Source organism: Ctenocephalides felis, unplaced genomic scaffold, assembly GCF_003426905.1.
Source record: "Ctenocephalides felis isolate EL2017-DRISC unplaced genomic scaffold, ASM342690v1 CF-g0.4_SCAFFOLD_00845, whole genome shotgun sequence".
Classification (NCBI taxonomy): domain Eukaryota; kingdom Metazoa; phylum Arthropoda; class Insecta; order Siphonaptera; family Pulicidae; genus Ctenocephalides; species Ctenocephalides felis.
In genome coordinates this window covers 88,727,082-88,751,629 of record NW_020536999.1, presented here as the reverse complement: position 1 = coordinate 88,751,629, position 24,548 = coordinate 88,727,082, and the positions used below count along the sequence as shown (strand labels likewise).

The 24,548-nt window shown below is 29.5% G+C and overlaps 5 protein-coding genes across 6 annotated transcripts in view; 3 read left to right on the top strand and 2 right to left on the bottom strand.

The window, feature by feature from the left end:
• Positions 1-2,004: 2,004 nt before the first annotated feature.
• LOC113364238 (putative deoxyribonuclease TATDN1) lies at positions 2,005-3,750 on the top strand. 2 transcript variants are annotated; one of them, XM_026606731.1, is made up of 2 exons: positions 2,005-2,087; positions 2,286-3,750. In XM_026606731.1, exon 2 carries the CDS (start codon positions 2,314-2,316, stop codon positions 3,205-3,207), a length of 894 nt encoding a protein of 297 aa, XP_026462516.1. In that variant the 5' UTR covers positions 2,005-2,087; positions 2,286-2,313; the 3' UTR covers positions 3,208-3,750. The 2 variants fall into 2 exon arrangements, with proteins under 2 accessions (XP_026462516.1, XP_026462515.1); XM_026606730.1 differs by having other exon boundaries at positions 2,031-2,133.
• A 2,237-nt stretch (positions 3,751-5,987) lies between these two features.
• LOC113362886 (zinc finger protein 239-like) lies at positions 5,988-6,935 on the top strand. Its single transcript, XM_026605381.1, has one exon. The coding sequence runs from the start codon at positions 5,988-5,990 to the stop codon at positions 6,933-6,935; it is 948 nt and encodes a 315-aa protein (XP_026461166.1).
• A 4,556-nt stretch (positions 6,936-11,491) lies between these two features.
• Positions 11,492-13,183, bottom strand: LOC113362885 (zinc finger protein 626-like). The gene has a single exon (XM_026605380.1). The coding sequence runs from the start codon at positions 13,130-13,132 to the stop codon at positions 11,492-11,494; it is 1,641 nt and encodes a 546-aa protein (XP_026461165.1). The 5' UTR covers positions 13,133-13,183.
• A 5,212-nt stretch (positions 13,184-18,395) lies between these two features.
• LOC113362884 (zinc finger protein 501-like) lies at positions 18,396-19,962 on the bottom strand. Its single transcript, XM_026605379.1, has one exon. The coding sequence runs from the start codon at positions 19,960-19,962 to the stop codon at positions 18,739-18,741; it is 1,224 nt and encodes a 407-aa protein (XP_026461164.1). The 3' UTR covers positions 18,396-18,738.
• A 1,172-nt stretch (positions 19,963-21,134) lies between these two features.
• Positions 21,135-24,548, top strand: part of LOC113362883 (zinc finger protein 624-like) — a 5,831-nt gene continuing 2,417 nt past the window's right edge. The window contains exons 1-2 of the mRNA XM_026605378.1: positions 21,135-21,158; positions 22,345-22,628. Of these exons, the coding sequence (XP_026461163.1) occupies positions 21,135-21,158; positions 22,345-22,628 (308 nt within the window). The remainder of the gene's footprint in view (positions 21,159-22,344; positions 22,629-24,548) is intronic.

The window sequence follows — 24,548 nt, the reverse complement described above, 5'->3', positions numbered from 1 at the left end:
GCCGCATTAAAATTACATCAATTTTAATTCTTTAAGCATATCATAGAAGTCGCCACCGGCCGTAGCACGTAAATTTACCTTTAGGTTAAATTCTAGATAAAATTTATATAAATATATACTTTATATGATTCTGAATTTGATAGTGACATATGTATTAATAAAGTCTAGTAACCGGGCATAACATCAACAAAAAACATGAACTTCTTTCAAAAATTTATTTTACATCCATACGTTTCGGTTCGGTTTTTTCCGAAAAAAAAAGTTGAAACAAAAATTTTTTTTTTCCAAAATCAATCATTTTGTTAAGACAAGCAGAAAGTTCTTTGAATCATTTAAATCGGACGCTTAGTTCTCTCAAAAACTGCCATTTTTACACATTTAGCTCCGTATCTTCGAAATGGCTGAGCCTGCCTTTGCCAAAAACTAATAAACATTTCTCCCAATCATTACTAATTGAATGTTTTTTAGATCATTCAAATGCTCCGTTCTCTCAAAAACTTAATTTCTATTTTCTGCACTCTTTGCTCTTTATCTTCGTAACTGCTGGACCTGCCTTTGCCAAAAACTAATCAGCTCATCTCTCTATCAATAGGAATCGAATGTTTTTTGAACCATTTAAATCGGTTGATCCGTGCGCCCGAAAACGTGACTGAAAATTTGTATCCATACATACATACACACACACACATCCATTTTTTCTGAAGTAGGCCAAAATGTTCAGAAATGCTTCAAAACGTCGAGAAATGTAAAAATTTTCATTTTCGATTTTCGGCCCATTACAATAACTTACCCTACGGGAAGTTAATTAGAAACTAAAACAATTGGATTGGTGAAAAAAATTGATTTGACATATTTCCATCTATAAAACTGATATCACTACTGCTTGATAACAAGTTTTCAGATGCGGGTATCGTATCTAGAATCCTGGAAAAAATAATATCTTTAAGTTATATTCGTTAGGCAATAAATATAGTTCTTAATACATATTCTATGTACTATAAATTATGCAATTATTTAAAGATAAATTAATTTAATTTGATACAGAATGTTTCTTTATCTAAATGCAATACTTCACATGGTTTAATAATATTTATGGATACTATAAAGTCCTTAGTATTGGATATAAAAGATATTTAATATCGCCATCAATATATATTTATGAGGTGGCAGATATATTACATAATCTAATTAAACAGAGCTCTCGTTTTCTTATTAAAGATTTTTGCAATGTGATGTGATAATAAATATTATTAGTTTTCCATAAAAATTATTATGCTATGGTATTGCTATTTTAAGGGCCTATCTTCATATAAGTTGGTTTCGTTTTCAAATATATTATTATAATCGATATATCAAGAATATAAATGAGCTTTAGAATTTTGGCTAGAATTGAAATTAAAATCCAAATTATTATCGATATTCAAAAAAAATGTTGGAAATAAAATAAAAATTAAAACAGGTTTTTTAAATCATTCAAATCGGATGCTTCGTTCTCTCAAAAACTACCATTTATTGCACATTTTGTTCCGTGTCTCCGAAACGGCTGGACTTGTCATTGCCAAAAACTAATTATTACTTCTTCTCATCATTACAAATTAAATGTTTTTTGAATAATTCAAATCGAATGCTCCGCGCTCTCAAAACTTCGATTTCTATTTTCTACACTCTTTGCATCGTATCTCCGAAACGGCTGGACCTGTCTTTACCAAAAACTAATCAACACGTCTCCCCATCAGTAGGAATCGAATGTTTGTTGAATATTTAAAATCGGTTGATCCGTGCACCCGAAAACGTGACTGGAAATTTGTATCCATACATACATACACACACACACACAACCATTTTTTCTGAGGTATGCCAAATTGTTCAGAAACCTTCAAAAACGGTAAAAATTTTTAATTTCGATTTTCGGCCCATTACAATAACTTAACCTACGGGAAGTTAAAAAAATAAAAATAAAAATGTTTACCATCCCTGGATGCCGCCCTCCATTTAAGCAGCTGTCAAAAAGATAACCTAACTATTAAAATCTAAATTTGTGCAAATGAGTTTAGTTTTTAATTGAAGAAAATTGATTTTAAATATTGGTAAATGAATATAATATATACTAATAGGCAATAATACTAACTAATGGTATAAATACAACCTATTATGTGTACAACTTTGCTTCCAACTTTTTTTTAAAACCAGACTTTTGGAATTTTGGAAAAAAAATGGAGGAAAAGTTAAACACTTAATATAATATTATACAAAATTTATAGGTTTCTCATGCCTAATGTTTTCAGATATTCACCATCTCATTTCTCCCTCACCATGATGAAACGTTTTATTGACATCGGTGCCAATTTAACAGACCTCATGTACCTTGGTAAATACCACAGTTCCCAAAAACACGAAGCAGACCTCAAAGACGTTCTACAAAGAAGTTGGTCCGGTGGTCTTGAAAAAATCATAATCACCGGAGGCAGTTTAGAAGATGCCAAAAACAGTCTGGAACTCGCCAACACCGATGACCGGTTATACTGCACTGTTGGATGCCATCCTACTCGCTGCAAGGAGTTTGAAGAGAATCCTGGTGAATATTTAAACAGTTTAGAAAAGCTGATTCAGGATAATCCTAAAAAAGTGGTGGCAATCGGTGAGATGGGTTTGGATTATGACCGTTTAACATTTTGTGATAAAGAGACTCAAAAGAAGTACTTTGAGTTGCAACTTACATTATGTGATAAAATAAAACTACCTTTATTCCTGCACTGTCGGGCAGCCTCTGAAGACTTTCTTGAGATTCTTAAAAGAAACATCAACCGTATTCATGGGGGCGTTGTGCATTCCTTTGATGGCACCAAGGATGATGTTGAGAGGATTTTAGAGTTAGGTTTATATATTGGAATCAATGGGTGCTCTTTAAAAACTTTGGACAATCTAAATGTGGTCAAAAGTATTCCATTGGAGTCTTTGTTGATAGAAACTGATGCTCCCTGGTGTGAAATTAAACCGACACATGCTAGTTTTGAGTATGTTAAAACAAAATTCCCGGCTGTTAAGAAAGAAAAGTGGCAAGCAGGGTGTATGGTTAAAGGAAGAAATGAACCGGTGACTATTATCCAGGTTTTGGAAGTGTTGGCTGGTGTGAAACAAGAGGATGGTGAACATGTTGCTCGAGTTATTTATGATAATACAATGAAACTGTTTTTTCCTTGTTTATAGAATTATTTGGATAAATAAACTAGTTGCAAGTAGCATTTTGCCTTAAGGCAAGTTGCTTGAACTTCCTGATATGTGGACATAATTAAATTAAACAATAAGTAAGGAAATTCAACTATTTAGATGAAATATTTAACTATCATTAAAAATAACTATTGACGTCTTTTAAACGTACACAGGGTTAAACCTTTCCACTCGGATGCCACCGGGGAAATTATTTGTTGATTTTTTATAAATCAACCGCTTATCGTAGGTCTATAATCTATGCCTATATTATTTCAGTATGTATTTTTTTTCAACTGTGATCAGTAGTACTATTCAACTAAAATAAATAACTAATATGATTTCCAATTGTTGACTTTCACAAACATACTTAATTATAATATCTATAACTGTATAAATATAAAATTAATTTATTTTATTTCGCCCCTTTCAAGTTCTAACAATGTATTTATTTAAGTGTACACGTCAACTGTAATCAGTAGTACACCTACAAAACACGAAACATGGGCTTTGGAATAGATTCTGATTAGATTCTCTCAAGCTTGCAGCAAAATTCTAAACATTTTTAATTTTTTGTAATTTTACCGCTTATCGTAGGCCTATAATATTTTAATGTTATTTCAGATTACGTCAACTGTGATCAGTAGTACTATTCAACTAAAATAAATAACTAATATGATTTCCAATTGTCGACTTTCAAACATACTTATAATATCTATGATTATATAAATATAAAATTAAATTATTTAATACATTATATTTCATCTCTTTAAAGTTCTAACAATGTATTTTATTTAAGTGTACACGTCAACTGTAATCAGTAGTACACCTACAAAACACTAAAGAACGAACATAGGCTTTGGAACAGATTCTGATTAGATTCTATCAAGCTTGCAGCGAATTTCTAAACTTTTATGATTTTTTGTAATTCAACCACTTATCGTAAGCCTATAATATTTAAATATATAATTTCAGATTAACGTCAACTGTGATCAGTAGTACTATTCAACAAAAATAAATAACTAATATGATTTCCAATTGTCGACTTTCAAACGTACTTATAATATCTATGATTGTATAAATATAAAATTAACTGATTTAATGCATTATATTTCATCCCTTCAAAGTTCTAACAATGTATTTTATTTAAGTGTACACGTCAACTGTAATCAGTAGTACACCTACAAAACACTAAAGAACAAACATAGGCTTTGGACTAGATCCTGATTAGATTCTCTCAAGCTTGCAGCAAAATTCTATTTTTTTGTAATTTAACCGCTTATCTTATTAAGCCTATAATATTTTAGTATATAACTCCAGATTGACGTCAACCGTGATCAGTAGTACACCTACAAAATACTGAAGTACGAACTTATGCTTTGGAACAGATTCTGATTAGATTATCTCAAGCTTGCAGCGAAAATCAAAAACTTTATGATTTTTTATAAATCGACCGCTTATCGTAGGCCTATAATATTTTAGTATGTTATTCCATATTACGAAATATATCGTTATACAAAGTTTCATTAAGATCATCAAAAAAAAATTGAATTATAAAATTTGGTCTCATTTAAACATAAAACTAGTGGTGTATGGTATTGTGCCTTGAGGCAAATTGCTAGAACTTTCCGTACCATAATGAAGTATTTGAAGAATAAAATTTAGTCCATTTTTTTTTTGGAAATTAAAATAAGAAACTAAACACAAACAGAAAGTTTTTTGAATCATTCAAATCGGATGCTTAGTTCTCTTTTGCATATTTAGCTCCGTATCTCCGAAACGACTAGACCTGCTTTGCCTAATCATTCAAAGCGGATACTCCGTTCTCTCAGAAACTCGATTTCTATTTTCAGCACTCTTCGCTCCGTACCTCCTAAACGGCTGGACCTGCGTTTGCCAAAAACTAATCAACACATCTCCCTATCAACACGAATTGAATGTTTTTGCAATCATTCAAATCGGTTGATCCGTGGGCCCGAAAGCATGGACGAAAAATTGTATCCATACATACACACATCCATTTTTTCTGAGGTATGGCAAAATGTTCAGAAAACTCTGAAACGTAGATATGCAAAAAAAATCAATTTTGAGTTATGGAGGATTACAATAACTTACCAGTTAAATATAAACTATTCATAGATAAATACATAAATATAAAAACTATCTTATGAAACTATCTTTCTCAGGGCTTCTTAACCTTTGTCCTTAGCGATCCCATTTATGATTGCGAATTTCTTGATGACCCCACACAAATCAACACAAATATAAATTTGTTGTCTCGTATCTCCGAAGTGGCTGGACCTGCTTTTACCAAAATCTAATCACCACTTCCCCCCATCTTTATAACTTGAATGCTTTATGAATTATTCAAATCGGTTGATCCATTCTCTAAAAACCGTCGTTTTTAGCACTTTTTGCTCCACTTTTCCGTAACAATAAAATACATAACATATGTACTGTTAGAATTCGTTGTAAAACATGCAAAAATTTAGACGTGATGGTATGAACATATATAAATGATTGAAATTAAAATCTCTAGAATAATCCTACGCGACCCATAGGTTAAGAAGCCCTGATCTATCTTATAAATAATTATTTTTCTCAACTCTGGCAACACTTTTCTTAACTTCTCCATGTTATTCTTATTCTGGCAACACTATCTTTAGCTGTCACTTTTGAATATAAACTTCAAGTTATTGATCCAAAATAATAATTCATATTTAATAAATATTAAGTTAAATTGTAAATAAATAATTAAAGAACATAATTGAAAATACAAAATGTCTGAAGATGCTATTTTGTTACAAAGTGAACATCAAATTAAAATTGAACCAATAGAATATTCAATAACAGAAATTCAAGATGAAAATAATACCAGTGAAGATCAAGATGATGATTCGGATGATAAAACATATTTAGAAGAAGATATAAAATTACAGTCAACTATAGTAATTAAAAAAGGAGTTGTAGAAGAAAAACTCTATAAATGCCAAACTTGTAGTAAAATTTTCAAAAAGCTCGGTCACTTAAAAAGACACAGCACAATCCATTCTGACGACAAGCCTTTCAAATGCAAATTCTGTGACAAGTCCTTCAAGCTAAAGGAGCACTTAAAAATACACCACCGTACTCATACAGGTGAACGTCCTTATTCCTGCCAAATATGCGATAAAGCCTTCATCAATGCAAGTGATTTAGGTAAACACAAACGCAGTCACACCGGTGACAAACCATTCGAATGCTCAATTTGTAAAAAAACCTTTGCTTATTCTTATTCCTTATCAATTCATGTCAAAAGACACAACGGTGACTTCCCGTACAAATGTGAAAAATGTCCCAAAGGCTTTGTGTCCCCCAATTTACTAAAAAACCACATGTTCTCTCATGGAGGAGAACGTCCATTCCAGTGCCAATTATGTGATAAAGCCTTTACCACTTTAGGTAATTTAAGAAACCATATGGTAGTCCACACCGGACAGAAAGATTATAAGTGTGATGTCTGTGATAAAGCATTTACACAATCGAATAATTTGAAACTGCATCAAGCAACTCACACTGGGGTCTTGCCTCATAAATGTAAAACATGTGGTGAAGCCTTCGCTTTGTGGCGGCATTTGCAAAAGCATAGGGCTATCCATGATAAAGGATTATTGGAATCTGAAAAAAAGGGGGTAAATGACTCAGAGGAAGTTTCAAGTAGTCGAATTGATGATGTAGCACCAGAGTAATGGTCTGAGAAGAAAGAGTTTATGAAGCTTGTAGTTGGAATGACAAATTTTAAAGCAAAAAGTGGTGTCAAGTACTTCAAATTATAGAAGTTTTTCTGGATATAATGTATTTATGTTGAAAATACATTCAAATAATAGTTGTCCATTGCCAAATTGTAATATAAATTTGGCATTGAGGAAGAAACAAGCCAAAAGCCAGATATTTTTGTCTTTTAATACATTTAAAGTGGATCTACTATAGATCTTATACTACATGGACTGCTAGTCCCCATAAGTTTTCCATTGTATAAAGTGTACAAAAATAGAAGGGACTTTAACATCACTTGCTGAGCGAGTGTTGCTGACAATCGTGGAACTCTGCTGATTGATTAAATGTCATATGTCATATATTTTATTTTCTTCAGATCGTTTCCTCGATATTAGTCAGGTTTTTGATAAGGTGTGGCACCCTGGTCCACTTTACAAAATCAAAAATGCATTCCATATGATATATACCTAATCATAAAGTCCTACCTTTAAGGTAGAACATTCTTTGTTAGTGTAATGGATGAAATTCCACATCACATCCGGTCAAATCGGGAGTGCCTCAAGGTAGTGTCATTGGGCCACTATTATACCTCATATACACTGCTACAGATGACATTTTAACAGCAACATATGCAGGCATTCTGGCAACACATGAAGATTCCATAATTATATTATTATCATCTTGATGTGATACAAAACTGGTTGAGCTTGTGGAGTATATAAGTTAACAGCAGCAAGTCAAAACACATCACTTTCACTCTTTGCAAAGGGACTTGTCCTGCAGTAAGACTTAATGACAAAATTATAGATCAAACAGATACAGTCAAATATCTAGGTTTACTTCTGCATAAATGACTAACCTGGAAAGAATACATTAGGAAAAAAGAAAGCAGCTTGAAGATATTATTGGCTCCTTGGATGAAAATCTAAACTTGACACGCATAATAAAAATTACTTCTATAAAGCCATTATTAAACCAATTTGGACATACAGTCTACAGCTATGGGGATCAACTTACAACTATAATCATTTGAAGATTTCAAAACAGGTTATTAAAATAAATTTTGAAAGCATCAAAGTATGTTCAAAATTAGTTAATACACAAGGACACAGGCACTAGCACAGTTAAGGATGAAATAATTGCTTACTCACACAAATATAAAAATCGCCTAGTTGATCACCCAAACTTGCTCGCCAGAAAACTTCAGAATATCTCTACCAGAACCAGATTGAAAAGAAAATTTCTTCTGCATTAATCAACAATAGATAAGGCCTTTGACAAACCACTGGCAATGGTCAGATGATTTGTATTTTGCCAACGCCTTCAGTTTTATGTCAAATATTTTACTTGTTGTCCGTTTCAGGACAGTTGTAAACATTATTAAAATAATTAAAAAAAAAGAGTTTTATTTTAATAATGTAATGGCAATTGTGATGACTGATAATTTTGTAAGAAATGATATTAATAATATTTAATAATATTTGTGATAATATTTAATGTTATCCAAAAATTATGTGATAGTTTTATTTCAATAATATAATGGCAATTGTATTACTATTACTAATTGTCATTATATTATTGAAATAAAACTATCACAGATAATATTTGAATTACATTGACTATTATGCTAAATATTATTATCATTTTGTACAAATTTATGAGTCATCACAATTGCACAATGAAAACATTAGAATAAATAAAAACTTACCAAGTCAGAACTAACCTTCATTTGCTATCATCAAAATTTTTGTCTTTCATATTTCCATGTCAGGTTCTAAATCCTTCATAAGTGATATATTTAATAAAAGTCTCAAAGCAAGCTTTTTCTTTTGTATGTAGATTCCTAATCCAAAAAAGATCTTTCCAGCAGAATTACTCATAATATATATACAAGCCTCGAAGCAAGTTTTTGCAATGCAATCTTGAATATAAAATGAGTTTTAAAGCCTCCACAATTGTATCTTCAGTCGTAGAAAACTGTAGTTCAGTCGTAGAAAACTAGGTAAACAAAAAGAACTGGATATCATATGAAAATTTATTGTGATGTTTGATAAATATCAGAGTTGTAATCAATGTAATTTATACAATAAAGATATACAAAGGACGATATATAATGAAAAGTGACTACTTACAATAATTGTTCAACAGAAATATGTTTTATTAAAGAATTAGAACAAATATAAACTTACCCAACCTTTATTTACTCTCATTATAATTTTTGTCTCTTATATTTCTATGTCAGGATATAAATCTTCGTAAGCAATAATATTTAATAAGAGCAAGCTTTTTCTTTTGTATATAGATTCCTAATCCAAAAGAGATCTTTCAAAGCAGAATTACTAATAATATATTTTAAGACTCAAAGCAAGTTTTTTTAATGTGTAGATTCCCAAACCCAAAAGTGATTCTTCCAAATAGAATGACTAATAATCAATAATATAGTAGAAATACTATGATTACATCTTGCTTTTATCAATTACAAATTAATATAAATTATTATATTATACAAAAGGCTACTTAACATGTCGTCTACCATTAGATATCACATTTTATATTATAATAAGTAATGAAACAAATATCTTTCACTGAATACAATTGCTTCCACAAGTATATAATACAAAATTCATTTTAAAACTTGATCAATATTAATGGATAAATAAATATTAAAATGTACAGAAATATGAACTTACCAAGTCAGAACTAACCTTTATTTACTATCATCAAAATTTTTGTCTCTTATATTTCCATGTCAGCAAAAAAATCCTTCGTAAGTGATATATTTAATAAGCCTCGAAGCAGGTTTTTCTTTTGTATGTATATTCCTAATCCAAAAGAGATCTTTCCAAGTAAAATTACTCATAATATATTACAAGCCTCGAAGCAAGTGTTTCTTTTATATGTAGATTCCTAATCCAAAGAGATCTTTTTAAGCAAAATTACTAAAAATAAATAATAGAATAGATACTAGAATACATACTATTATATTACATTAGAAGCCTCGAAGCAAGTATTTCTTTTATATATAGCTTTCTAACCCAAAGAAACACAATTACTAGTAATAAATATTAGAATTAGAAACACAATTACTAATAATAAATATTAGAATAGATACTGAAATTAATACTGTTTTTATATCTCGTTTTTATCAATTATAAATTATGATAAATTATTGTATTATATAAAAGCTGTTTACTTAACATGTTTGCTTCCATCAGATGTCACATTTTATATTTATATTGTACTTGATTTTCTGAGCTTATTTAAATAAAAAACAAAGCTTACATTCAGATAAGACACATAACTAACTTAATGAATAAATAAATAATAAAAAGGATTTGTACAGAATTTAATATTGAAAAAAGTAATAAAACGCAATGTGTTTTGACAGTTACCTGATACTTAATCCTGATTGGTTGGTCAATTTCTACTTTACCCTGATTGGCTGGAGTGCCAATAATGGCGAATAACCAAATTTAGGGGGTAAATTCAAAAAATTAAACATTCAGATTATAAAACTAGCTGTAAGTGGAATTCTGTCTTAAGGCAATTAGGGCATCGTCCCTTAAGGCAAATTGCTGGAACTTCCCGTACCGCAATTCAAAATTCGAGTAATTAAAAATAATGAATAATAATCAATAAGAGTTGATCAATGATTTGAAACTTTTAATAAAATTTCGAACCATATTAAATCATTCTATCTTAAATCATTTATTTTGAAATATTTTGGAAATTCTGAACTTTTTTTCAAAGCAATCGTACTGCTTTAACTGCGTAAAGACCAAATGTCAAAGCGCGTAAGCGCCGCGTCGCCGTCTAACGAATAAACATTGGTACGGAACCCATAGGAATGCAAACAAAATATATACTTATTGTTAAAATCTCTATAAAATATCTGATAATTTGATGTCTAATGATCATTTTTGACCGCCAAATGGCATTTTTTTTACTTTTTTCATTAGATCTCCGAAACCGCTAGACCTGCCTTTATGAAAATTTCAGTTCTTCATCTTGTCAATACAAGTAAAATGTTTTTTGAATTACTAAAATCGGACGCTCCGTTCTCTTAAAAACTGAGTTACCGTTTTTGGCACTTTTTACCCCGTATCCTCGGAACGGCTAGACCTGCCTTTGCCAAAAACTAATCAACACGTCTCCTTATCAATATGAATCGAATGTTTTTTGAATTATTCAAATCGGTTGATCGGTGTTCCCGAAATCGTCGACGAAAATTTGTATCCGCACACACACACACACATACATCCATTTTTTTAAGGTATGCCAAAATGTTCAGAAACCTTCGAAACGTAAAGATATATAGAAATTTTCATTTTTAGATTTCTTTGCCATTACTATAACTTGCCCTACGGAAAGTTAAAAATATTATAGGTCTAGGATAAGCGGTTGAATTAAAAAAATTTATCAAAATGTATGTTATCTGAAAAACTTCTCCTTCAGAAAGTTAATAACAACTAAAAAGATATTTATATACAATTTATTGAAAATAAATTATTATTAACTTATTACACATTTACAATCGCCGTTTTTCCTCGTGCGTTTTTAAATGAGTCCTCAAAACATGTGCCTGCGTAAATGCCTTTCCACAAATTTCACACTTGAAATTCCTTTCCCCCGTATGAGTGATCATATGCTGTTTAACAAACTGGTATCGCGAGAACATCTTATCACACAATTCACACTTGAAATTCTTCTCACCCGTATGCGTAACCATATGCCTCCTCAACCCAGCCGAATTAACAAAAGCCATCACACATTCAGGACACTTGTGAGGCTTTTCGTTGGTGTGGAGTTTTTCGTGAGTCCTGAGACGGCTGGCTAGTTTGAAAGTCTTTGGGCATAATTTGCATTGATAAGGGCTTGCTGTCTCGTGGTAGACTCTGATGTGGACTCGTCTCAAATTGCATGTTGTGAATCGTTTTTGGCAGAATTGGCAAGGGTACTTTTTGATACCGCTGTGTGTGAGTTTGTGGGTGTAGAGAGTGGATTTAGATTTGAAAGCTTTTTTGCATATTTCACATTCATATGGTCGTAAGTCTGAATGTGTGGCAGAGTGTAGACGTAAGTAGTCCATGGATTTGAAGGAATGACCACATATTTGACATAAATATGAACCAAAATGTAATAATGTGTGTTTTTTTAGGATTGTTGAGGTATGAAATTTTTTATCGCAGTATTTACAACTGTATCGTCTCTCGCTATTGTGTTGAAACATGTGCGTATTCAAGTCACGAGCTGATTTGAAACTTTGTTTGCACGCTGTACAAGTATAAGGCTTTTCACCGGAATGGGTGCGTAAATGATTTTTGAAAGCACTAAAGGATTTATATTCTTTAGAACATTCTGTACAATTATATAAAGTCTCATTACTATCTAATAAATAACTTAATGGATTAAATACCTTATCGTTTGGGTTTGAACTATCTTTTTCATTATCATCTGAAAGAGCCTCTGCTTCTACATATCCCATGGACTCTTCTTTTATAATAAAATTATCTAAATGTTCATTGTTTTCTTTACAAACAGATCGTGGAGTATTGTCCAACAAAAAATCAACATCATCATAATTTGGTTTTGCCTTAACATCTAATATTGATAACAAATCTTCATCAATGCTATTGTTATGACTGCCCTTTTTACAAGAACTTTCAGGGGAAGTCTCAACATTACTCAAATTAATATTATAATCACTGCTATTTGTGCCTAGATTAATTTCCACCAAATCCTTTGATGGTGTACGATTACATGCTACCGTAGAACTATTTTGTATGATTTTACTCGGACTATTAGTATTTGACAAAGGATCTTGACTATTGTTATTCTCACCTTCCTCGATATCATTTTCAACTTTGATTTCATTCAACAGCTCGACAGATTTCCTGCACTTTTTCCAAAATTCATATGATTTGAATAAGTCTTCAAGACAACTAAAACAAATGTGTTTGGGGTACCGGTCGTTCCAGGAGGCTTCCAGAGATGTGCATAGAATAAACATATTTAATATTACATTCCCAGCATCTAAACAATCATCTAATTCTATGAATAGTGGTTGTAAATTTTTGTCTGTTAAACAAACACGACACATGTCTTCTTGAAATCTTTTTGAATATTCATTTTTGTTAATAGATTCTTTGTCAGGGCTGATAATTTCCATGATTTTATATTTAATATTTATTTATAAACAAATATAACCTGGATTTGTCAATGAACTGTCAAACTTGTTGGCGGCCATCTTTGTTTGGTATTTTTATATCGATAATGAATTATGCTTCGATATTCTTTAAGTTGGTGCTCCTGTTCAGTTTTTGCGCGATTTTTGACAGTTGTGAAGTTGAATAGTGCGGTTTGAACGATTTGGACGGGAATTAAAAGTATGTACTGTTTTTATTGAAATTCTTGTATTTTACCTAATAAATGAATATTTTTATGTATATTTTGGATTGTGTAACTCTTTCTGTGTTGTGTGCTGTTAATTATATAGTCATATTGTATTTTTTAATGTTAAAAAACTTAAATCAAAGACTGACATTGCTAAACGTTATGTAGTACATTATTGTTTATTGCTTCATTAATACAATTAATTTGCTGCAATGAATAAATTGTGTATATATACATATGCGCGACACCTGTTGTCTTGGTGTTTATATAAAATCTCTCACTTGACTCTAAATCGATCTTGCCCAAAACCATTTTTGACAAATAATTTATTTTAGGAACCATACACACCAAAATGTCTGATCAAGCAATTTTGGTTTGCTTTCGTCCTTTCAAACGTTCAGTAAAAACATCAGCAAATATAAAAAAGAAACCTAACCCAAAACCTTCAAAGAAAAAACAAGGAACAACAAAATCCAAGATCGAAAAGCAACAGCAATGTGGCATCTGTGATAAAACCTTCTCCTGCATCAAATATTTAAAAAGTCACATAAACATCCATTTTGGCATCAAGAATTACAAATGTCACCTTTGCGATAGGTCCTTTGTGAAATCAAGTACCTTTTCGTATCATCTCAAATCCCACAATGGCTTGCAACATGCATGCCATATATGCAATAAACAATATATCAGAGCATATGATCTAAAACTTCATATGCTTAAACATTTGAATATAAGACACAAGTGCCCATGTTGTAGCAAATCATATACATATCGGCAAAATCTAAATGTGCACGTGAAGTCCCACATGGGAGGAAATTTTAAATGCATATATTGTGATAAATCGTTTGCTAGATCTGATAATTTGCAAATGCATATTCGTAAAATACATGCGGAAAAAATACTGTGATTTGATGTAAATTGTATTTACATCTTTAGTTGTAAGTCGATAATGAAATTGGTCTCAATAATTGTTTGTGTGATGAATTCGTTGCTAAATTTGACTGTGTTACTAATTATTAAAACTAAATAATATTCATGAAATGAACATTATTATAGGATTATATTTACAAATATGAAATACTGTATGCTGTGATTTATTATTGTAAAATTACATTACATTTTATGTATATGTTGTGTGTTCGTATAAATATATTTTAATAAATATAATAATTAAATTTAAACTATAGTTATAAATGTTATTTTCCTAAGTGGTATTTACATTTAGCCTTAAGGCAAAGTACACGATAAGTGTAAATAATCCTAAGAAAGCAATATATGAGTGCTCTTTAAGTATACTGAGTCTTTGTTGAGCTTTATGATATAGATTATGCAATTTTGTATAAAAAATTCACGAAATTCAAAATTTTAATTTACTTTACGTATAAATGATTCCCCACATGCTATAAAAAGTCTATATACATTTTTTGAAGTAAAACTTCTTGAGATTCGACACTATAGTGACAATAAAATTTAACATTTTTCTATATTAAATTGTATAGTAACATCAAATTTTATTTCAGTATTTGTATTCTATTCAAAAAGACCTTGCACATGCCATAAAAAGTATATAAACATTTTTTGAAGTAAAACTTCTAGAGATTCATTTACTACGTATTCATGAAAAATTATATAAAGAAATCTGTTTTTGACAAATATCCTTGACGTTTATTTCTTCAATTTATTTGATACAAACGTTTCATGTCTCACACGTTTTTATATTTTAACAATAAAATTTGGAAACTTTTTTTTTAATATTAAATTGTATAGTGAATATTGTATAGTATAAATTTGAATTATATAGTAATTCAAATTTTATTTCAGTATTCGTATTCTATTCAAAAAGACCTTCCAAACGATACCCCACAAACCATAAAAAGACTATAAAAATTTATTGAAGTAAAACTTCTTGAGATTCATATACTACATATTCATGAAATGAATATTGAAAATGATATAAACAAGCCTGTTTTTGACAAATATTCTTCAACTTTATTTCTCAATTTTAGTATTCAATACAAAAGTTTCACGTCTCACACATAACATTTTGACAATAAAATTTAACATTTTTGTATATTAAATTGTATAGTTACATCAAATTTTATTTCAGTCTTCGTATTCTATCCAAAAAGACCTTTTAAACGATACCCCGCATGCCATAAAAAGTCTATTAACGTTTTTTAAAGTAAAACTTCTTGAGATTCATTTACTACATATTCATGAAAAATTATATAAAGAAATCTGTTTTTGACAAATATCCTTGATGTTTATTTCTTTAATTTATTTGATACAAATGTGTCATGTCTCACACGTTTTAATATTTTAACAATAAAATTTGGAAACATTTTTTTTAATATTAAATTGTGTAGTATAAATTTGAATTATATAGTATTTCGAATTTTATTTCAGTATTCGTATTCTATTCAAAAAGACCTTTCAAACGATACCCCACATGCCATAAAAAGTCTGTAAAAATTTATTGAAGTAAAACTTTTTAAGGTTCGTTTACTATAATTTTATCAAAAAAAGCAATTACAGTGCCTATTTCTGATAAACGTCCTTGAATTTTGTTTAATATTATTAGTATTTGGTATAAAAGTTTTACGTCTCACACATTTTTAACATTTTGACAATAAAATTTAACATTTTTGTATATTAAATTGTAAAGTAAATTCAAATTATATTTCAGTATTCGTATTCTATTCAAAAAGACCTTTCAAACGATACCTCACAAACCATAAAAAGACTACAAAAATTTATTGAAGTAAAACTTCTTGAGATTCATTTACTATATATTCATTAAAAATTATATAAAGAAATCTGTTTTTGACAAATATCCTTGATGTTTATTTCTTTAATTTGTTTGATACAAACGTTTCATGTCTTACACGTTTTAATATTTTAACAATAAAATTTGGAAACATTTTTTTTGAATATTAAATTGTATAGTGAATATTGTATAGTATAAATTTGAATTATATAGTAATTCAAATTTTATTTCAGTACTCGTATTCCATTCAAAAGGACCTTTCAAACGATATCCCACAAACCATAAAAGGACTATAAAAATTTATTGAAGTAAAACTTCTTGAGATTCATTTACTACGTATTCATGAAAAATTATATAAAGAAATCTGTTTTTGACAAATATCCTTGATGTTTTTTTCTTTAATTTATTTGATACAAACGTTTCATGTCTCACACGTTTTTATATTTTAACAATAAAATTTGAAAACATTTTTTTGAATATTAAATTGTATAGTGAATATTGTATAGTATAAATTTGAATTATATAGTAATTCAAATTTTATTTCAGTATTCGTATTCTATCTAAAAAGACCTTTCAAACGATACCCCACATGCCATAAAAAGCCTGTAAAAATTTATTGAAGTAAAACTTCTTTAGGTTCGTTTACTATAAATTTATAAAAAAAAGCAATTACAGTGCCTATTTTCGATAAAGGTCCTTGAATTTTGTTTAATATCATTAGTATTTGGTATAAAAGTTTCACGTCTTGCACATTTGGATATTTTGACAATAAAATTTAACATTTTTGTATATTAAATTGTATGCTAAATTCAAATTTTATTTCAGTATTCGTATTCTATTCAAAAAGACCTTTCAAATGATACCCCACATGCCATAAAAAATCTGTATAAATATATTGAAGTAAAACTTATTTAGGTTCGTTTACTATAAATGTATAAAAAAAGCAATAACAGTGTCTATTTTCGATAAACGTCCTTGAATTTTGTTTAATATTTTCATAATTTGATACAAAAGTTTCACGTCTTACACATTTTTAACATTTTGACAATAAAATTTAACATTTTTGTGTATTAAATTGCATAGTAACATCAAATTTTATCACAGTATTCGTATTCTATTCTAAAAGACTTTTCAAACGATACCCCACATGCCATAAAAAGTCTGTAAAAATTCATTGAAGTAAAACTTCTTTAGGTTCGTTTACTATAAATTTATAAAAAAAGCAATAACACAGTGCCTATTTTCGATAAACGTTCTTGAATTTTGTTTAATATTTTTATAATTTGATACAAAAGTTTCACGTCTTACACATTTTTAACATTTTGACAATAAAATTTAACATTTTTGTGTATTAAATTGTATAGTAGCATCAAATTTTATTGCAGTATTCGTATTCTATTTTAAAAGACCTTTCAAACGATACCCCGCATGCCATAAAAAGTCTGTAAAAATTTATTGAAGTAAAACTTGTTTAGGTTCGTTTACTATAAATTTATATAAAAAAGCAATAACAGTGCCTATTTTCAATAAACGTCCTTGAATTTTGTTTAATTTTTTTATAATTTGATATAAAAGTTTTATGTCTTACACATTTGGATATTTTGACAATAAAATTTAACATTTTTGTATATTAAATTGTATGTTAAATTCAAATTTTATTTCAGTATTCGTATTCTATCCAAAATGACCGTTCAAACAATGCCCCACATGACGTAATAAGACAATTTAAATTTTTTGAAGTAAAACTTCTTTAGGTTCGTTGGCTACAAGTTCATGCAAAACGCAATAAAATTGTGTAATAGTAATAAATCACATAGTTTTTTATTCAAAATATTTACATTCCATACATTTTAATATTGTTTGCAATAAAATTTAACAATTTAATATAAGAATATATATTTTTGCAATAAGAATATAATAATATTTATGCCTAAGCATATCACAGATATACACAAGCACTAGTGTACTTCCAATTCAGTGTTTATTTTAAAACCCAGTCTCTCTAAATATAGTACACTTTAAACGTTCCAATTATAACCAAAGAACCAATTTTATATATTGTAATATTTCTTTTTTGAATGAAAAAATGTTTAAATGTTTTCTCTTTATATATTTTTCATAACATATTTGTGATTTTGTTGAAAATATATTTTATACTCAAATATTTTGTTCTCATTTCATTTAGTCAAATTAATCAGGTTCATCTTTCCTATATTATATATTCAAATAAATCTTATCTAGAATTGAACCTGATGGTAAATATATGTGCTACGGTTGATGGCGACCTCTATGATTTGCTGAAAGAATTAAAATTCTATCTATTTATACTTGTGATCATAGATAAACAAGTGATATTTATATAAATGATATTGTGATATTTATATAAATCTTATCTAGAATTAAACCTAAGAGTAAATTTACGTGCTACGGTCATGACAACCTCTATGATATGTTGAAAGAATTAAAATCAATGTGTTTTCAAAGCGCCCATCTATTTACACTTGTTTATCTACGAATTGTATATTACACACCTTCGCATTTGTGTCCCTTCTCCAGAATGACTATTTAAATTCTCTAAGACATTAAAATCTTTATCACATTATTTATATTTATAACTATTTTCCCCCGCATGAATATTTCATGTGTTGTCTCAAATTTGCTGAGCATTTAAATGATTTTTTGCATACTACACATTCATGAAGCCTTTCTTCGGAATGAATAGCCCTGTGATCTTTTAAGTGATCTTTTCGTCGAAATTGTTTATTGCATATCTCGCATTTATGAGGGCGATCATTGGAATGGATTTGCATGTGGTTTTTCAAAGTGTTTTGTGCATTAAATGTTTTATCACATATTCCACATTTAAAAAAACTGTCTTTAGGTGTAGAGTGACAATCCATGTGCTGTTTTAAATTCCATGAAGTCGTGAAGCTTTTATTACAAATTTCACAATCAAATGGTTTTTTCTCTAAATGTATTACATTATGGATTTTTAGATGTTCATGTCTTTTGAAAGTTTTATTGCACACCAAGCATTTATAAGATCGTTTCTCAGAATGAGTAAGCATATGACTTCTTAAATTAGGCATGACTTTAAAAGATTTGTTACATAATTCACATTTATAAGCCCTTTCTCCAGAATGAGTCTTCACATGCAAATTCAAAGCCTTCTGGTTTCTAAATGCTTTGGAGCATATTTCACATGTAAAAGGTTTTTTGTCCAAGTGCATATTTAAGTGATCCTTCAAAACTGCTGACCGTAAAAATGCTCTTAAACATATGTGACATTTATAAGGTCTTTTACCAGTATGAATCTCCGAATGTGTTTTTAAATTTGCTTGTAGTTTGAAAGCTTTATTACAAATGTTGCATTTGTAGGGACGTTTATCACTGTGTGAACTCATGTGCCTTTTTAAATCAGATAATTTACTACACACTTTTTTGCATACCGGGCATTCCTTTTCAACATTGAGACTTTCATCACTGTGTATGCTCATGTGCCTTTTTAAATTAAATAAATTATTACATACCTTTTGGCATACCGAACATTTGTTTTCGATGGGAAGATCCATGTGTTCATTCAAGGAAGTATTATTATGTGTGACTTGATTATGCTCGAAGGTTTCAGATGTGGTATAAGATTCCTCTTTGATGTCTACTAATTCTTGTTTCGTCACATCAAACTTATTAATTTCTGATGAGCATGTTTCTTCATCCTCAGAATATGATTCTGATTTGATATTTAGTTCCAACGAATTATCAATTTCATTCTCTTTCATTGAAGATTCTGCTGGTTCACTTTTTATTTGGATCGTTAATGAATTTGTTTCTACTGACATGTTTAATATTATAAATTAATAAATAATGAATATTATGTAGATAAATATTTAGTTTAGTTTATTTCATAGTTTGAATCATTAAATAATCTAATTATTACTTATTTACATTAAATAATTAAATCAGATGACTGTCTTCTGTCAAAACTGTCAAAATGGCGTAAAAACATGGCGCTAAAAGGCACTAACTTCAGATTGATTTATTGATATGAAATTCCCCAGCGCCAAATTTAAAAGTTTTGACAGCTCATATTAAATAAAATATAATATTAATAATAAATTGTATTAATAATATACAGTTATATTATTGAAATATTGTTTATCTATAACAAATATTTTAACATAATTACGAATATATATCTCAAGTTTTTATAAATGAACTCCTAAATATCAATGCCTGTAGAAATCCTTGTCAATTAAAAATTTGAACAAAAATGCCTATTTGTTGCATATAGTTTACCAGTTTTCTTGTCTTCCACTCTAACTGTTCATATGACTATCTGTCTACTTCTCTACCTGTCTACCTCTCTACCTGTCTACCAGTTTACCTGTTAACCTGTTTGTCAGTCAACCAATTTACTTGCCTACTGATTCACCTGTCTACCAGTTTACTTGTCGACCAATGTTCCTGTCAATCTGTTTATCTGTATACCAATTTATCTGTTTACCAATTTACCTATCATTTAGTTTTACACGTCTACCAATTTACCTGTCTACATATCCGTCTAATTACCAATTTACCTGTCCATCAGTATACCTATCTACCAATTTACGTGTTAAGAAAAAAAAGTTGAAAGATATTTGTCAAAAACAGGCTTCTTCATACATATTTATATGAATATGTAGTAAATGAATCTGAAAAAGTTTTACTTCAGAAAGTCTTTTTATGGCGTGTGGGGTATTGTTTAAACGCTCTTTTTGAATAGAATAGGAATAATGAAATAAAATTTTGAATTTTGTAATTTTGCAATGCACGCCACAGCCACTCCATATAGTTATAAATCACTCTCAAATTAATATATTGATTTTTTAAGATTATTCATATTCATCTTAATGCAAAATGCGACTAATACCTTGTTATAAATATAAATAATCATATTAACTTTATTATATTTTAAAACATATGTTTTATTTTTAAATTTGAAAATTAAAGTATTATTATGAAGACATAACAGATGGCGCTGTTATTCCAACGACAAGTTCAGTTCATACAAGTGACAGTTCGTTCAACAATGGCGTCGTTCATACAAGTGACGTTTGTAAATTAATATTATGCAAAATAATTAAAAATAAACAATGGATACTACAATAACAAATATTCCTGATAATATATTAACACAATCATATCCTGGTGAAATAGTTGTCACAATGGATTCTAATTCATCCCCAATTTGTCGTGCTTGTTTAGCTGACAAAAACCTACAAAGTTTATTCATCGAACAAAAACAATTATCAGAAAATGAGAATTTAATCCTAAAAATGTTCATCTCCTGTACAGCCCTCGATGTGTCCCCAGACGACGAGTACCCCAAATACATTTGTGATTTGTGTCTTCGAGACTTGTACAAAGCCTACGAGTTTTGGACGAAGTGTCGAAACTCTTTACAGGAATTGGATAAACTCAAAGGTAAAATACAAAATGTATATATTAAAGAAGAATTTAAGTCTTTAGGTGATCCAAAAGATGCTGATACGAATATTTGTGATGATAAAGTTGTGATGGATGTGCAAAACAAAAATGTACATACCAAGTTAAGTAGTAAGGTTTTCCGAAAGACTAGAGTTAGGAAAGTTAAAGAAGACCAGGATGCTGCTGGTGTAGTAAAACAAGAATTTGACGATGTTTTGGAATTGGATGTACAATCTAATCATTCTAATCACAGTTATCATGACGATATTGACAATACCAGTAACTGTGAATACAACATCCATAATGACATCAAAAAAGAGCCCCAAGACTCCAACAATTTACACAAATGTACCACTTGCAACAAAAGTTATAAATCTTTATACTACCTAAACATGCACAAAAAGAAACATTCCGGTGAACAAGTAAAACCAACCTCAAGTATAATCCATTTATGTCAACTATGCGGTGTAGTCTTAGCCTCCAGTAGAAATCTACGAGAACACCTAGAATCCCACGGTGATTTAAGAAAATACACTTGCAAAACTTGTGAAAAGTCTTACAAAACCAAAAGAACTTTATACGCGCACATGGAAATCCATTCTAAAGAAAAAAGACATACTTGTGAACATTGCGGTGAGAAATTTAAAGTCAATCATTCCTTAAAGTGTCACATAAAACGTCGACACTCCAATGAAAAACCTTACGTATGCCATTTTTGTTCGAAGGCTTTCAAGTTTTCTTACAAATTAACTGAGCATGTCCGGCAGCATACAGGTGAGAAGCCTTATCCTTGTAAGGAGTGCACAATGGCATTCACAAATGCCGCTAGATTGAATGAACATATGTTGAAGCATACGGGGATCAGGAATTATTCTTGTCAGATTTGTGATAAACGGTTTTTGAAGCCCCAACATTTGAGGGTGCATATGGTTACGCACACGGGGGAGTGTAGACATAAGTGTAAAATTTGTGAGAAGGCTTTTAAGTATCAACAGATGCTGAAGAATCATATGAAAGTGCATAGTGAAGAACCTATCATGTAAATAGAGAGAAATGTAATTGAAAATTTTACTTTTGGAAATCGAAATTTATGTTTTCACCAGAAAATCCAATTAGCTAATTTTATATTTCAAGTCATTCAATTTTACATAGAGTTTTAGGTCTAAACCAGTGGTCGGGGTACCCAAATGGGGTAAAAAGTACCTCTTTTAGGGCATACAGTAAGATACTGTATTTGCTATGTAGTTCTCTGTATGGGGGTAATCCCTCTAGGCCATGGGGGTAATATCAACTTAGACAAAAATCTTTGAGGGTAATGATTAAAAAGTTCCCTGACTGCTGGCCCAAATGAATATCTTAAAATATTATAGGCCTACAAAAAGTGATTTGTTTATAAAAATTCACCAAAGTTTGGTCTAAATAAACATCTTAAAATCTTATAGGCATATGAAAAGTTATTTAATTCAAGTTTTAAAAGTTGCTAAATGTTTATATTTATTGGTTAAGTTAATTATTTACACATATCAGAAAGTTTGTGCAACTTGGCTTAAGGCCAAATGCCACTTATGTCTAGTTTATTGTTATAATTGTAAATACTTCTATTTTTTTTTAAATAGCGATAGAAATACATTTACGTATCTCAGTCCTAGATATTAAAAAATACAGATTTCTTTCTCTTGGCTCTGAAGAAACCACATTTAGGCATTTCTAAAGAGGGGAGGATTTAGAATGCTAATTTTTTCTCTATCAAAGAATACATCTCCACTTCTATATTATTATTATCATTTGTTATATCAAGTTTTAAAATTTCAAACTCTTATCTTGACAAATTTTAAAAATTGCTAATTATCTATTTTGCATCTTAAGGCAAAATGCCAATTATGTCTAGTTTATTGTAATAGTTGTTAATACTTCTATTTTTTTTAAATAGCGAAAGAAATACATTTACATATTTCAGGCCTTGGTGTGTTGGGCTCACAGATTTCTCTTTATTAAGAAACCACCTTCAGGCATTTTTTAAGGGGAAGGATCTAGAATGCTAATTCTCCCTTTTTTGAATAATACACTCAGACAAATTTTAAAAGTTGCTAAATATCTATTTGCATCTGTTCAGTTGATTACTTACACATATCGGAAAGTTTATTGCAATGCCACTTACGTCTAATTTATTGTTATAATTGTTAATAAACCTATTTTTCTGCCTAGTGAAAGGAATACATTTATGTATCACAGGCCTTGTTGGGCTTATAAATTTCTATCTTTGCCTTTGCAGAAACTATCATTAGGTTTCTTAATGGAGGAGGATCTAGAATGCTAATTGTCCCTCTTTTGAATAATACACTTCAACTTGTATATTATTATTATTATTAGACAAATTTTAAAAGTTGCTAAATATCTATTTAATCTATTCAGTTGATTATTTACACATATAAAGTTTTTGCAACTTGACTTAAGGCAAAATGCAAGGCAAGTCACTTATATCTAGTTTTATTGTTATAATTGTTAATACTTTTAATACTTCTTTTTTTTTAATAGCAAAAGAAATACATTTACGTACTGCAGTCCTAAATATCAAGAAATATTGATCTTTCTCTTGCCCTTTAAGAAACCACATTTAAGCATTACTTCAAGGGGGAGAATCTAGAATGTTAATTTTCTCTCTTTATAATATTACACTTCTACTTGTATATTATTTTTATTTGTTATATCTTTTTTGAAAAGTTTTGATATAAAACACATTAAAATAAAAAAAAGATGCAAAATATATATTTATTAAATTTTACTTTAATAAATATAAATCTGGTGACTTCTCTAATTTTATTTACATCTTATTGTTTTTATCATTATTATTATGTTCATCTAAATAGTAATAATCTAATATTATTACTTTATCCAAATTTTCTGCCCTTTTAACTTCCCGAAGTAGAAACTTGCGGGGAGGATATAGAATGCTAGTGTT

What these genes read in the sequence shown, in the direction of transcription:
- LOC113364238 (XM_026606731.1), top strand. Translation starts at nt 2,314, where the DNA reads ATGATGAAACGTTTTATTGACATCGGTGCCAATTTAACAGACCTCATG.
- LOC113362886 (XM_026605381.1), top strand. Translation starts at nt 5,988, where the DNA reads ATGTCTGAAGATGCTATTTTGTTACAAAGTGAACATCAAATTAAAATT.
- LOC113362885 (XM_026605380.1), bottom strand. Translation starts at nt 13,132, where the DNA reads ATGGAAATTATCAGCCCTGACAAAGAATCTATTAACAAAAATGAATAT.
- LOC113362884 (XM_026605379.1), bottom strand. Translation starts at nt 19,962, where the DNA reads ATGTCAGTAGAAACAAATTCATTAACGATCCAAATAAAAAGTGAACCA.